Source organism: Salmo salar, chromosome 26 (genome assembly GCF_965601325.2).
Source record: "Salmo salar chromosome 26, fSalSal1, whole genome shotgun sequence".
NCBI classification, from domain to species: Eukaryota; Metazoa; Chordata; class Actinopteri; order Salmoniformes; family Salmonidae; genus Salmo; species Salmo salar.
The window spans coordinates 607,859-624,076 of NC_138316.1; the positions used below are offsets into that span (position 1 = coordinate 607,859).

Genomic DNA, 16,218 nt, shown 5'->3' on the forward strand with positions numbered 1-16,218 from the left:
ATGTATTATATTAAGTTAAAATAAGTGTTCATTCAGTATTGTTGTTATTGTCATTATTACAAATACAGTTTTAAAAATTGGCCGATTAATCGGTATCGGCTTTGGAAAATCATAATCGGTTGACCTCTAATTTGCAGTCATGTTTTTAGTCTTAACTATTCGCCACCACAGCTCACGCTGTTGTTTGCTTAGTCTATCGTGAATTGGGTCACGAGTGGGTTTTATACGTAACAGTGAAAAAGGGCGGTCCGTGACGCCTAATGTGATGTCTGGGCTCACGGGGGTGTGGCCACTGACTAGTTAATCTTTATATGAAAATCCATACTCTCATTTAGAAGGTTAATATCACGTTACATCTTTTCACAAATAGTTTTGTGTTTAATCACATACTTTTCACAATATTTAGATGTAAACCTGACAGCTGGGAAATGTACACTTTAAGAGATACCGTTATGTGTGTTTCCTGTACCTCATGAGATCACCAAATGAAACACACTCAACATGACTGTCCCTTAAGTGTCCACGGGTCATTCCCACATTCTCAAAAGCAGAAACATTGTTTAATTCTCCCATTTTTGGGATTTAGGTGTCTCCAAGTGAAGTCCATTGTTCTCTCTGTGCTCTCTCTTTCTGCATGACCAGGCGGAGAGAATCTTCGCCAGGAATGTATGACCTGATATAACAGAACCTGGGTGTAGGAGAGAGAGTGAGGAGGAGGGGGGACGGGGGCACGATCTACACTCAGAAAGGGCCACATCATGACAGTTTTAACCATGTTTTGAGGCTATACAGTGTTTGTTTTCAGTTAAACAGGCCTATGTTTGGTTCTGATGGGGAAGAACAGTTCAACTAAGCTCAACAAGTATTTATAACTTATTTTCTTCAAGAATCAATGGGTATACAGTGTCTAGTGAGTCTACACACCCTTGAACAGTTTTCACATTTGAGGTCGACTCCTTTTACTGTACAGTCACACCAGCTCAGGGTGCCAGCCTTCAGATTCACATTTTGAGTATGGTGGAAGTGGTGGAAGGTGGAGACAGTCCATCAGAGAGGCTGAGAGTGGAGAGACGGGGTCTGCTGGTAGGGAGACAAATACGAAGACGTATTGTAGAGCGCATCACTTTACATGGAGTTCAAATGAGGAATGGGGTCAGCTGGAATGGATGGACTGTAATTGTTGTTCAACAAATAATACGTTATTATGAGTGTTAACTGTTGTCACATACGTTTATGGCTGTGAACAGTCAGAGTATTTGGTGGAAGGTGGAGACAATCCGTCAGAGGCTGAGGGTGGAAAGACAGTCTGATGTGTCAATATATAGAAATATACACATTTTAAAATGTTGGCCATTTGATTGGTCTAAAGAACAGATGACTCTTAGTCACCAAGATTTTTTTGTTGTTGTTGGGGACAGCCCTAAATAGGACACGTTTTCTGTGTTTCTGCGTTAGGCTTTAGCCATGGAGGGAAATAGAACAGATTCAGACATTTCTGTAGGAAACTCTCTGACTGCTTGGATGGCTACCTCTTTCTCCTCTAACCATGCACATCAAAAGTGTTTGTCATTGCACAATGTCACCATAACTGCATCTTCAATTTAAGTAGTATTGACTGAATGTGGCCTATTACTAATTATGCCGCTTTGGGCTGTGTATAATATATTGTCCATTGATGCTCTCTGTGAAAAGGATGGCTGTCTGTTTTCTCTAGTTGATATGTCTGTGTTTGACTGTGTGCCTCAGTATTAACCCTCGCCTCCTTCCTTCTTCTCTGCAGAGAAGGCAGGCTCGGCGCCAGCAGGGGGCGCCTCTCGGCTGAGCGGCAGCAGCAGCTCCTCTGACTCTGGCAGCAGCAGCTCCAGTGGCTCCAGCTCAGAAAGCAGTGACTCCGATTGATCAGAGAAAGACCCCCATACCCTGAGTCTCTCTCTCACCTTAGGTAATTTACGCTCCTTTTTAGCTAGTAGAGTACTCTTTTTTTCTTCCCCTGGATTACTTTTATAAGATAATGAAGACTTTCGATGACTGAAGATATTGATCATGTTTTGTATTTAGAAATGCCTTTAGAGACAAAGTATGAAACGTGTAAGAAGATATAGCTGACTGAACATAGTCAGGGTTTGTTTTTGCTGGCCCTCAAAGGGAAATGCCTGGTATCACCAGAACCACATGTTAGTTATTTTAATTGAAGAGAAAAAAGATTTCTGCTTTACATGGGTGCTTGTAGCTGAATCAACTTTGAAAGACTGTTATACCAGTAGGAAATCTTCAAAAACACTAAGATTGATTTTGGTTTGGACAACATTGTCTCAAGGGACAAATACGGTCTTTCTCTTCCTGGGATGGCTGTTGCCTGTAGTTTGACCTTTGCCACCTCACAACATTCCATTACATTTTGTTTTACTTTATGTATACAGCTATATTGAAGAAATTAAGATAATTGTTATTTTTATGATCATAAATCTCATTTCCATTGACAATGTAAAACAAATGGTTACTAGTCATCTATCGCAAAGAATTTATTTTTGTTATCAATCTTCCATGCTCCAATCAGTATTTAAATCTGTTATGTCTCAAGGGTCTGTTGAAATATAGTTGTGGGTTAACACTAGACTGCAGTTGAATAGAACATTGACTTAATCATGGCCCTATCTGTATTTCCTGAGGATATTTTATATCCACATTTGTGGCAAAGTAAAGTTGCTATTCGAACACCTTTTGCTGATTGTCTAATTATCATTTTTGTGTCTTATTTTCTTAGCAGTGTTTTGCTTTGATATTTTGCATCAAGAATGTGGAACAAATACAAATGAACTTGTTTGGTTTGATACTTCCCAAAGTAATGTATTACTAGATGTACTCATACCTTTAACATCTACTTCTTATAAAGAGTTCACCTGATGATTTGTCAGGTGATTTCTTTTATCAAGCAGTTGAGACTGAGTTTGGAGTTCTATGATTTTCTCAATTTTATTCGATAGTTCTTGACACTTCTATTGTCACTGTCCTTTACATGTATCTCTATGCAGCCAGTGTTTAATGTTAAATGCTCCCCTCCTAAGATGTTTTAACACGCATCACCATACTCTTGTGATTTGTTTCCTGGCCTGTTTGTATATTTGGCATGTGCCATATCTGACAACTTTCATTATTGAATGAAATAACTATTTCCTTTGTCTGTGTATGGGCTAGTCTTTCCATTGAACATGATGGTTATATTCTAAATGTAGGTGAATTAACACTTACAGTATAGCCTGTTTCTTTTAAGAGTGGCGAGCAATGGGTTCTCTGTCTCATCTGGGTAATCGACTAAACACCAAATGTATAAAAACTCAATTGGTTTACTCAAGACAGAAAATTATTTTCTTAACATTTGAGCATTGCAAAGACCTCTGTAAACAAAGCTACACTGAACAAAAATATAAACACAGCATGCAACAATTAACGATTTTACTGAGTTAAAGTTCATATAAGCCTAATCTATGGATTTCACATGAATGAGAATACCAATATGCATCTGTTGGTCACAGATACCTTAAAGGTAGGGGCGTGGATCAGAAAACCAGTCAGTTCACCATTTGCCTTGTGCAGCGCGAAACATCTCCTTCGCATAGAGTTGATTAGGCTGCTAATTGTGGCCTGTTGAATGTTGTCCCATTACTCTAAAATGGCTGTGCAAAGTTGCTGGATATTGGCGGGAACTGGAATACACTGTCGTACACGTCGATTCAGAGCAACCAAAACATGCTCAATGGGTGACATGTCTGGTGATTTTGCAGGCCATGGAAGAACTGGGACATGTTCAGCTTTGAAGGAATTGTGTACAGATCCTTGCAAAATGGGGCCGTGCATTATCATGATGAAACATGAGGTGATGGCGGTGGATGAACGGCAGCATGCCAGTGGCCATCTAAGGTGAGCATTTGCCCACTGAAGTCGGATACGACGCCAAACTGCAGTCAGGTCAAGACCCTGGTGAGGACGTCGAGCACGCAGATGAGCTTCCCTTATACGGTTTCTGACGAAATTCTTCGGTTGTGCAAACCCACATTTTCATCAGGCGGGCTGGAGGATCCCACAGGTGAAGAAGCCTGATGTGGAGGTCCTGGGCTGGCGTGGTTCCTCGTGGTTGTGGTTGTGAGGCCGGTTGGACGTACTGCCAAATTCTGTAAAACGACGTTGGTAGAGAAATTAACATTAAATTCTCTGGTAACAGCTCTGGTGGACATTCCTGCAGTCAGCAGGCCAATTGCACGCTCCCTCAACTTGAGACATCTGTGGCATTGTGTGACAAAACTGCACATTTTAGACTGACGTTTTATTGTCCCCAGCACAAGGTGCACCTGTGTAATGATCATGCTGTTTAATCAGCTTCTTAATATGCCACATCTGTCAGGTAGATGGATTGTCTTGGCAAAGGAAAAATGCCCACTAACAAGGATGTAAACAAATTTGATAGAAGTAAGCTTTTTGTGCATCTTTTATTTCAGCTCATGAAACATGGGACCAACACTTTACATGTTGCATTTATATTTTTGTTCAGTATAGTTAAGTGTCCTAATAAACAATGTAGTCCAAATTCAGAATAATGTATTCAAACTGCTTGTTTACCATTTTACAAATACACCTGTTGTGACTGGGTTTTTACTATTATGTATGTGAGGTGGTAAATGTATTTTCGATCGATTTAGAGATAATTTACAATGGCAGTTCATGAATCTGAGATCATTAAATTAGTTGCTAGTAGTGGTGATATTTTTTACTTTTATCAGCTAAATTCTCATTAACACTGATTCAGACAACCTCGTACATTAAAACATTTAAAAACAGCTTGGTGTGCCTGAGTGATGTCATACAAGTTGAGACAAGTATATACAGTGCCTTCAGAAAGTATTCACGCCCCTTGACTTTTTCCACATTTTGTGTTACAGCCTGAAATTAAAATTGATTAAATTGAGATTGTGTGTAGGCCAGTGACAATACCCCATAATGTCAATGTGGAATTATGTTTTTACAAATTAATTAAGTGAAAACTGAAATGTCTTGAGTCAATAAGTATTCAACCCCTTTTGTTATGAGAAGCCTAAATAAGTTAAGGAGTAAAAATGTGCTTAACAAGATTTTTGAATGAGTACCTCATCTCTGTAGCCCACACATACACATAATTGTAAGGTCCCTCAGTAAAGCAGTGAATTTCAAACACAGATTCAACCACAAAGACTAGGGAGGTTTTCCAATGCCTCGCAAAGAATGGCACCTATTGGAAGAAGCAGACACTGAATATCCCTTTTGAGCATGGTGAAGTTATTAATTACACTGGCTCAATACACCCAGTCACTACAAAGTTACAGGCGTACTTTCTAAGTCAGTTGCCAGAGAGGAAGGAAACCGCTCAGCGATTTCACCATGATGGTGACTTTAAAACAGTTACACCGTTTAATAGTTGTGATAGGAGGAAACTGAGGATGGATCAACAACTAACCTAAATGACAGTGAAAATGAAGCTTGTACAGAATAAAAAAAATCCAAAACATGCATCCTGTTTGAAATGAAACACTAAATTAAAACTGCAAAAGATTTGGCAAATAAATTAACTTTATGTCCTGAATACAAAGAGTTATGTTTGGGGCAAATTCAACAACACGTCACTGAGTATCACTATCAAGCATGGTGGTGGCTGCATCATGTTTTGGGTATGCTTGCCATCGGCAAGGACTAGGGAGTTTTTTAGGCTAAAAAGACACTGAATAGAGCTAAGCGCAGGCAAAATCCTAGAGGAAAACCTGGTTCAGTCTGCTTTCCAATAGACACCGGGAGACATTCACCTTTCAGCAGGATAATAACCTAAAACACAAGACTAAATATACTCTGGAGTTGCTTACGAAGACGACATTGAAAGTTCCTCAGTGCCTAGTTACAGGTTAGATTTAAATCATCTTAAATCTATGGCAGACTTGAATGGCTGTCTAGCAATGATCAACAACTGAATGAGCAAATATTGTACAATCCAGGTGTCCAAAGCTATTAGACTTACCCAGAAAAACTCAGCTGTAATCACTGCCAAAATTCTACACTGAACAAAAATTATAAAAATATAAAAATGCAACAATAAAAGTAAACAATAGTTAGTTCCTATAAAGACATCTATTGAAATAAATTCATTATGCCCTAATCTATGGATTTCACATGACTGGGAATACAGATATGCATCTGTTGGTCATAGTTTTTATTTTTTTAAAGTAGGTGCGTGGATCAGAAAACCAGTCAGTATTGTAAGTCGCTCTGGATAAGAGCGTCTGCTAAATGACTTAAATGTAAATGTAAATGTATCTGGTGTGACCATCATTTGCCTCATGCAGCACGACACGTCCTTCGCATAGAGTTGATCAGGCTGCTGATTGTGGCCTGTGGAATGTTGTCCCACTCCTCTTCAATGGCTGTGCGAAGTTAATGGATATTGGCAGGAACTGGAACACGCTGTCGAACACGTCGATCCAGAGCATCCCAAACATGCTCAACGGGTGCCATTTGAGTATGTAGGCCATGGAAGAACGATGACATCAGCAATCCGCTCGCCCACACGCCACAATACACACTGTCTGCCCGGTACAGTTGAAATGGGGATTCATCTGTGGCCTCCCCTCCTATTAACTTCTCTTATCCCCTCACTCCGCCATTGAGTTGTTTGGTATGTCCCTCACCCTAATCTCTGAGATGGTTTCTGGCCTATGTAATATGATTCCACCTTATTCCTATATTGTCCATTTGCTTGTTTGATGACTCTGCCGAGGTCTTAGCGGGACTTCTTGTACTTATTCCTGTCCTCAGCCATAGACGGGGTTGTCTACGTTAGCTCCGTGTGCAGTAGCCCTGTCCTTTAGTTTAGTGCCAATCTCTGTATTAATCCTTGGCTTTTGATTGGGGAAGCAGCGAACCCTCACAGTGGGGACGTCGCCAATGCATTTTCAAAAAAAGCCAATGTTATCACCGGAGTCTCTAAACATATTCCAATCAGTGGTGGCAAAGGAGTCCTGTAGCATCTCTGATTCTGGTGACCATTTCTCAATAGAGCGAGTCACAGGTACTTCCTGTTTTGAGTTTCTGCTTGTAAACAGGAAGCAGGACTACGGAGTCATTTACCAAATGGCGGACGAGGGAGGGGCTTGTATGCTTGTTTGCTGGTAGAATAACAGTGATCTAGGACTTTATCGCCCCTTGTGGCGTTGGAGACGTGTTGATGGAAGTTGGGCATCACGTGTCTTAGTGACTGGGAATTAAAATCGCCGGCAACCAGAAAAGCAGCCTCAATGTAGGTTTTCTTGCTTGATTATAGCCTTGTACAATTCGTTAAGTGCCAGCTTGTTTTTCTTGTCCTGGGGTGGAATGTATACAACAGTCACACTAACAGCTGAAAACTCCCTCAGGAGGTAGAAGGGTTGGCATTTGACCATCAGGTATTCCAAGACAGGTGAATAGTGGGTCGGCACTTCAACCGCACTGGAGTTAGAACACCAGTTGATTTAGAGGCAAAAGATGTAGAGGAACTGACCCTGTACCGTGCCTTCGGAAAGTATTCAAACCCCTTGACTTTTTCCACATTTTGTTACGTTACAGCCATATCATTATTTCCTCTAATCTACACACAATACACCATGACGAAGCGAAAACAGGTCTAGACATATGTTGCGTTTATTTTTGTTCAGTATAACATGTATTTACTCGGGGTTGAATATTTACCTAACCAAGAGTTTTTTTACAAAAACATTTTTTTACAAAAAATCCACTTTGACATGTGTAGATCGTTGACAGAAAATGATTAATTTCAATATCCCTTTAACAACAAAATGTGGCAAAAGTCTATGGGTGTGAATACTTTCTAAAGTGTTTTCACCATCTTCACTGATTTGTTCCTTTTAATTCTTGGTCATAGGTCATTTTTATTTCAAAACATTATTTGCATATCCTCCTGCTGCAACTTTCTTAAATATTTTGAGCACAGTATAGTAACTTCTGTAGACATGTCTTTGAGAAATGTAAGATTCATGTTGTTTTAAGGGTGAAATTACATGGGGATGCAGGGCAAACAAAGTAAATATTTGATGTAATTATTTACATGGGATCCCTTATTTTCTGAGTTCCTTTGTTTTCATTAATAAACTACAAACATACAATTGTGAGCTCCTGGAGTCTTTGTATACTATCCACATCACAGCTGTTAAAGCTGGCAGGGGCATTAGCTATGTTAAAGGTTTGTGGTATGTAATAGAGGTCGAACGATTAATCGGAATGGCCGATTATATAACGCTTATATAACAATCGGTAATCGGTATTTTTGGCCACCGATTTGCCTATTTATTTATTTTTTTACACACCTTTATTTAACTAGTCAGATAAGAACACATTCTTATTTTCAATGATGGCCTAGGAACGGGGGTTAACTGCATTGTTCAGGGGGGATTCGTTTTTGCAACCTTCTGGTTATTAGTCCAATGCTCTAACCACCTGCCTTACATTCCACTCCACTACCTGTTACGCGAGGGCAGCAGGAAGCCAAGGTAAGTTGCTAGCTAGCATTAAACTTATCTTAAAAAAAACTATCAATCTTAACATAATCACTAGTTAACTACACATGGTTGATGATATTACTAGTTTATCTAACGTGTCCTGCGTTGCATATAATCGATGCGGTGCCTGATAATTTCTCATCGAATCACAGCCTACTTCGACAACCGGGTGATGATTTAACAAGCGCATTGGCGAAAAAAACACTGTCGTTGCACCAATGTACCTAACCATAAACATCAATGCCTTTCTTTAAAATCAATACACAAGTATATATTTTTAAACCTGCATATTTAGTTAATATTGCCTGCTAACATGAAATTGTGTCACTGCTCTTGCGTTCATTGCCTGGCTCGTTGTGAACTAATTTGCCAGAATTTTACGTAATTATGACATACCATTGAAGGTTGTGCAATGTAACAGGAATATTTAGACTTAGGGATGCCACCCGTTAGATAAAATACAGACCGGTTCCGTATTTCACTGAAGGAAAAAAACGTTTTGTTTTCGAGATGATAGTTTCCGGATTTGACCTAAGGCTCGTATTTCTGTGTGTTTATTATATTATAATTAAGTCTATGATTTGATAGAGCAGTCTGACTGAGCGGTGGTATGCACCAGCACGCTCGTAAGCATTCATTCAAACAGCACTTTTGTGCGTTTTGCCAGCAGCTCTTCGCAATGCATTGCGCTGTTTATGACTTCAAGCCTGTCAACTCCAAAGATTAGGCTGGTGTAACCGATGTGAAATGGCTAGCTAGTTAGCGGGTGCACGCTAATAGCGTTTCAAACGTCACTCGCTCTGAGACTTGGAGTAGTTGTTCCCCTTCCTCTACATGGGTAATGCTGCTTCGAGGGTGGCTGTTGTCGGTGTTCCTGGTTCGAGCCCAGGTAGGAGCGAGGAGAGGGACGGAAGCTATACTGTTACACTGGCAATACTAAAGTGCCTATAAGAACATCCAATAGTCAAAGGTATATGAAATACACATCGTATAGAGAGAGAGTCCTATAATTCCTATAATAACTACAACCTAAAACTTCTTACCTGGGAATTTGAAGACTCGTGTTAAAAGGAACCACCAGCTTTCATATGTTCCCATGTTCTGAGCAAGATACTTAAACGTTAGCTTTCTTACATGGCACATATTGCACTTCTACTTCTCCAACACTTTGTTTTTGCATTATTTATTTGAGGCTAAATAGATTTTGATGTATTATATTAAGTTAAAATAAGTGTTCATTCAGTATTGTTGTAATTGTCATTATTATAAATAAATAAACACAAAAAAAAATAAAACATTGTAAAAAAAATATTAATCAGCCTTTTTTTGGCCCTCCAATAATCGGTATCAGCGTTGAAAAATCATAATCGGTCGACCTCTAGTATGTAACAGACAGAAATTGAATTGAAAGTGCAGACTTCTATTTCACAGGACAATACACATAATCAACCTCCACTTGCTGTTGCAACAATTGTCTTGTTACAAGTGTTTTTGAGAGACAAGCACATATATTGACAATACTGCATTGAAATGGAAAAATGCTATAATAAATGATATTTTATTTTTTACCTTTAACTAGGCAAGTCAGTTAAAAACAAATTCTTATTTTCAATGACGGCCTAGGAACAGTGAGTTAACTGCCTTGTTCAGGGGCAGAACGACATTTTTACCTTGTCAGCTCAGGGATTCCTTTCGGTTACACGTCCAACGCCCTAACCACTAGGATATCTGCCGCCCCAATGTAAGCCTTAGCTAACACTGCCATACCCCAATGTACATACACAGGCTTACTTTGCTTTGAGCAGCACATAGTCGGCCAGTGAATGGTCATGACATGTTCCTGGCAAACGTCTTTCAGGACACAAATAATCAACTTCAGTCTGCACCATATATTTTTTCACAAACCGTTTACAAATATGGAAGCGTAGGGCATATGAATAAATGTGTCACTATAACTGTCACATAATCAAACATATTCTGGAACTTCCAGTGTCAGCAGTTGGATCCACTGTGACAGTTCGTTTGTCCCGTACCACGACTGCCTGGTTTCCATACTGACTGTACCACGTACTTTGACTCCGACTGAGGTAGTTACTCGGTGGTCCCTGTTTCAGCTCCATTTGCTGCTGTTGCCAAATTAGCAGCGACGTGTCCTTGAACCTAAACCGAGCATAGCCCTCCGAGAGGGCTTTCTCGACTAAAGGATATCTCTCAGACATGATGTTGCCGTCATCGCTCCAATCTCTTGTTTTGTTACCACTGACTGCCTGGATGGGCAGGGCAGCGTTGTCGTAGTTCTCGGAAAAAACGGTTCGGGTTGCGCGACAGATTAAGCTAGCTAGATTTTCTGGTTGGCAGTAGCTAGTAAATGACACCGTCACCAACCATACTGTTGTGACACCCAACCTTGTAAAACGTTGACTACACGTACTTGTGGATATAGATAACGTTAGCTAGCTTGTTGCTAACGTAACAGTCATTGTTAGCGATCCAGCTTCCTTAAAAAAAATACATATACGTCTATCAACTGGGTTTCTTCAATGCGATTCCGTAGTGATTTGCAATATTGGTGCAGGTTTTACAACACAAATTCATCAGACATGGCTGAGCCGAGATGTATTTGTCGCTGATGCCAGAGTTAAATCAGCGCTTAAGTTCAACCAGAAGCGTTCCGGCGGAAGTCATTAATTGGCAATGGAGCAGTCCGCAACGCTAAATTTGGGATCCAGCACTAGGCTGCGGTGCGTACCACGAGTTCAATATTTTCAACTCGTACGTTGTATTACCTTGCGGTGGTACAAACAGAAGTTCATAAAAGTTCCCTATGGGGAAGAGTCACCATAGATGCCAAAATGATAATCTCTAGCAACATCAATACATTTAATTGGTTCTCATATAGAGTACAGATTTCAAGTCACTCGCTTGCCGTGCATGATGGCATGCTAAATTACACAAGTCCTTCAGTCGGTGTCTTCTTGTCTCGAACTACAATAGTCATTGAGACAGAAGACAAGAAAACTATACAGAACAAAAATCTAAACACATTTGAAGTGTTGGTCCCATGTTTCATGAGCTGAAACAAAATATCTTGGAAACATTCCAATACGCACAACAATAGTATTTCTCTCAAATGTTGTGCACAAATTTGTTTACATCCCTGTTAGATGGCTGAAGTTTTGATGGAGTGTGCAATTAGCATGCTGACTGCAGGAATGTCCACCAGACCTGTTGCCAGAGAATGTAATGTTAATCTCTACCATAAACCACCTCCAACATTGTTTGAGTTTGGCAGTACGTCCAACCGTCCTCACACCACGTTGTATGGCGTTGTGTGAGAGCGGTTTGCTGTTGTCAATGTGAACAGAATGCCCCCATGGTGGCTGTGGGGTTATGGTATGAGCAGGCATAAACTAGACAGCAAACACAATTGCATTTTATCGATGGCAATTGAATGCAGAGATACCGTGATGAGATCCTGAGGCCCATTGTCGTGCCATTCATCCGCTGCCATCACCTCATGTTTCAGCATTGTAATGCATGGCCCCATGGCGCAAGGATCTGTACACAATTTCTGTAAGCTGAAAATGTCCCAGTTCTTCCATGGCCTGCATACTCACCAGAAATGTCACCCATTGAGCTTGCTTGGGATGCTCTGGATTGACGTGTAAGACAGTGTGTTCCAATTCCTGCAACTCCACACAGCCATTGAAGAGTGGGATAACGTTCCACAGGCCACAATCAACAGTATGCAAAGATGTGTTGTGCTGCATGAGGCAAATGGTGGTCACACCAGATCTTGACTAGTTTTCTGATCCACACCACTACTTTTTTTTTTTTAAAGGTATCTCTGACCAACAGATGCTGTAGATGTTGTAGTTCCAGTCATGTGAAATGTATAGATTAGAGCTTAATGAATTTACTTCAATTGACCGATTTCCTCATATGAAGTGTAACTCAGTCAAATCTTAAATTGTTTCATGTTATATTTATTTTTGTTCAGTAATGCTGAATTGTCTGTTAGTATCTCACCCAGCCTATGTAACCAGTAGGTCAATAGGAGAATAACTTTAATCTGTTATAATAATTTGCTTTGGTCGATCAGGGCGAAAATGATCTTCTCCATGCTGCAAACCGTTCTGCAACCTTGCGAAGCACATGTGCATCTAGTACAGAAAATGCAAGCTACACATCCGGCAAAAACAACATATCGCAAAACAAATGTGCATCTGGTGGACATACAGCTTATGGCAACATTGTGTCCAAAAATCAATCTAAGTAGAATGATTGATTACGACACAATGGTTCCATATACCATATTTTATTATTTAGTTTAACTTTTTTAGGCCCTGGAGATTTAATAAATCACTTTTTCAGGAGAGACCAGCTCATGAAAGCAGCATTCTTGCATAAATGTTTGAAAAGCATACACTACAATAAAACATTTTAGCTAAAATGCCAAACGTATCCATGTCTAGTTGAAAGGGAATGACCACAGAACGTGCATGGAGACAGACCTCAGGGAGTATAGAATATAGTGTTGTAGACATTAAAACCATTCAGTAAAATCAATTCTCTTCTTGTGGTTTGCTGAAAGCCAGATGCAAAACAAAACCACAATACATTTGAATCTAGTTATGCAATATTGTTTAAATCAGGTCCCACAAGCTTGATTACTGGAATCAGGGCAGTAAAAGAAAGTAGCAGCCCAAGTTAATTAAATAAACTGGTTAAGATGGTGCTAGCTCTCCAGAGAATTGACAAGGCTGTCAGCTGTGGTGGTAGTACTGTAGGCTAAGCTGCTTCAAGGCATTGCCTTCACTTTTTCTTTGGGACTGCCTCCAAGGGTTTCCCAATGTCCTTCCCACGCAACTTCAGTCCTATGGATAACATGGAGGAAAAACACTCAGATTTTTGTTGACACCATCTCGAAACACCTGGGCTTTATTGTTCCATTAGTGATACTGATATAATCAAATATGTTTGTAATCAGACTAGTTAGTTCAAAAATAACCAAATAATGGTGTCAAACAGGCCTATGTTGCAAGAAGGGTGATATGAAGCTATGACATAAAAAAGACCTGTAAATAAAGCTCACCAATTGCTCTTTCAATCTTTCCCATGACTTGGTTATTGGGGATAGCCTTTCCAGATTCGTAGTCTCCAATTATCTGTGGTTTTTCATTGATTTTCTAAAAAAGAAAAGAAAAGACCAACAACATATCCATGACTGGTATAGAACATTTATTTGATCCAAGCCCTGCTAAGCCAAGGTAAATACACTTCAATAAACAACCCTCAGTGAAAATGAACTGAGTTCCTTTATTTTAATCTCTTCATCCACATTTGGGAGAGTGTACTTACAGTGGCCAGGTCTTTCTGTGTCAGGCCCTGATTTTGCCGGCCTTGTTGGATGACCTTGCCCACCTCCAGAGATACTCTTTGGTGTTGAAGCTCTTCAGTCTCTCTGTCAAGCTTTGCTGTATTCTTGGTGATCACGTGCTGTTTGTTTTGTCCTGCAGCCCCTGAGAAGGAGAGAAAGGTAATAGCAGGGTTTCCCAAACTCAGCGCTCGTGACCAAGGGGTGTACATTTTGGGTTTTGCCCTAGCACTACATAGATTATTTAAATAATCAACTAAATCACCCAGCTTTGATAATTTGAATCATCTGTGTAGTGTTAAGGCAAAAACCAAAATGTGCCCCCATTGGGGTCCAGAGGACCAAGTTTGGGAAACTCTGGGTAACAAGCTAACAAATTCAACAACAATATCTAATTATTGGGACTATCAGGCCAATGCTGCACGATTTTAAATGTATTCTAAGATACAAGACTGAAACAAAATGGACCACCCTCTGTTCTTCATTCCTGATCCTGGGGACCCACATGGTCCGCAGGCTTTTGTTTCAGCCCAGTAGACACACTTGACTCAACTAATCATAAAGCACTTGAGTTTAATCAACTACTGTATGTTACAACTAGGCTGGAAAAAGTACACCCTGTGGATCCCAAGAATCAAGATTGTCTTATGTCAGAGTTTTACAGCAGTCTGCTCTGATGTAGCCTAGTTGTCGAAAGAATGGGTGGCCCCTTTAGTTACATATCATACAAAATGGCACTATATGAATATACAAAATGTCTAACCTGTATTGGCAGATTTAAATAACTTGATTTCTAGACTTATGTCGCAGACAAAAATGTGCGTTTGTGCTTAAATATGAATACGTTTACTCCGCTTCAGTACACAATTCAAACATTTGCTCAATACGGCCATCATTGGAGATAATGAAAATCTAATTGGCAGTAAAGAACAAAAATGTAGTAAAAACTCAAGGCCTTGATGACATTATTGAGATGGTGTGTGTAGCAAGATATCCATCTTATCTCAACATTGAATAATAAGCACAACCACAGACATGGTACAACATCCTACCAAACCAAAAGATAACACAATTGATGGGAGTTCTTACATTTCTTAGTGGTATCAAGTTCTTCTCCACGTCTTTGAGCTGCTGCAACAGCCTAAACGACAGTAACGTATCACATTGTTGTGTCAATGTGTCCTGACTGTGTAGAAAGTTCATACATTTTAACTTGTTAAACGTTAGCCACATTACAAGACACACACCGTTTAAAGGGAAAGTCAATAATAATAATAATAATAATAATAAATAATACCACCACCACCATATTTGTTTAACATAACTAGCTACAGTATAGTAACGCTAGCTAGGTACATTTGGAACCATTTCTGGACAACTTATTTCAAGTGCGAATGCAAATAAGCTAGCAGGGTAGACAGCTAGTAAGACTTTAAAAAAATGCAAATAGTTTAAGCCAAAAGATAGCCAGTTCACTGACAGTTCAGACGCTGTCTAGCCAGACTACGCTAGTAATCAGCTAACGTTCGCAAACGCATTAGCCCAAGCCTGCTTCTACCTAAACTAACGTTAGCTACCTGTTTCGACTTCGACTGTGCGACAGTTGGTCCCTTCTTCCTCAGTATGGTCACGGTATCCCAGTCACTTTCTGCCATGTTTTTGAGTTTACCTTGATGGAAACAATGTATAAACAGGTTGGTTTAGATACAAATGTAAAGTCAGTATGCTATACGATAACTTTAGCGCTCGCTAATATAACGTGGTAACTATGAAAGTACCGTACACTACCGAATAGTCAGTCGACGCCGCCGTTCACAGGAGTTCTATAATGACGTCACATACGTCCTATACGCATTGAGCAATACTAATGCCGCATTCAAAACAACTAGGAACTCGGAAAAATACGAGGTCAAATCAAGAAGTCAGTGATTTTCAGGTCGGAGCTCTAGAAAGAGGCCAGAGTTCCCGAGTAGGAATTCCGTGTTGGATGGCCGTTCAAATCGATTTTTCCCAGTCGGATTTAGTTTTTTCCCCCGAGTTTCCAATTGTTTGAACACTCAGACGTCGGACCGAGCTCCCTGTTGTTTTGAACACGGCATATGAACTGGAGATAGCCTCCAAGATGGCCGAACGTTGTTTTCAACGTAGGGTACGTTCGTAAATTAACTCTGGCTATCTATTCGCTATCAGAGCGCAGTGCAAAATAACTGATGGATTTACGAACGTAAAACACCTGTTTAATATGACCAGTGTCAGTAAACGTCGGCAACAAAA

General features: G+C 40.0%; 3 protein-coding genes across 14 annotated transcripts in view; 1 reads left to right on the forward strand and 2 right to left on the reverse strand.

Annotated features, from left to right (window-relative positions):
* LOC106586971 (bromodomain-containing protein 3) overlaps positions 1–8,174 on the forward strand; it is a 51,056-nt gene extending 42,882 nt beyond the window's left edge. For all 10 annotated transcript variants that reach the window (XM_014174738.2, XM_014174734.2, XM_014174744.2 and 7 more), the window contains one exon: positions 1,781–8,174. In XM_014174738.2, coding sequence (XP_014030213.2) covers positions 1,781–1,899 — 119 coding nt within the window. In that variant the 3' untranslated portion in view covers positions 1,900–8,174. The remainder of the gene's footprint in view (positions 1–1,780) is intronic.
* A 2,267-nt stretch (positions 8,175–10,441) lies between these two features.
* Positions 10,442–11,260, reverse strand: brd3os (BRD3 opposite strand). The gene has a single exon (XM_045708911.2). The coding sequence runs from the start codon at positions 10,784–10,786 to the stop codon at positions 10,526–10,528; it is 261 nt and encodes an 86-aa protein (XP_045564867.1). The 5' UTR covers positions 10,787–11,260; the 3' UTR covers positions 10,442–10,525.
* A 1,277-nt stretch (positions 11,261–12,537) lies between these two features.
* Positions 12,538–16,063, reverse strand: edf1 (endothelial differentiation-related factor 1). 3 transcript variants are annotated; one of them, XM_014174729.2, is made up of 6 exons: positions 15,733–16,063; positions 15,522–15,613; positions 15,034–15,085; positions 13,929–14,089; positions 13,663–13,756; positions 12,538–13,444 (listed from the first exon to the last, which is right to left on the reverse strand). In XM_014174729.2, the coding sequence occupies exons 2-6, from the start codon at positions 15,597–15,599 to the stop codon at positions 13,383–13,385; spliced, it is 447 nt and encodes a 148-aa protein (XP_014030204.1). In that variant the 5' UTR covers positions 15,600–15,613; positions 15,733–16,063; the 3' UTR covers positions 12,538–13,382. The 3 variants fall into 3 exon arrangements, with proteins under 3 accessions (XP_014030204.1, XP_014030205.1, XP_082825420.1); XM_014174730.2 differs by having other exon boundaries at positions 15,728–16,027; XM_082969294.1 differs by having other exon boundaries at positions 15,522–15,743.
* Between the last annotated feature and the right edge of the window lie 155 nt (positions 16,064–16,218).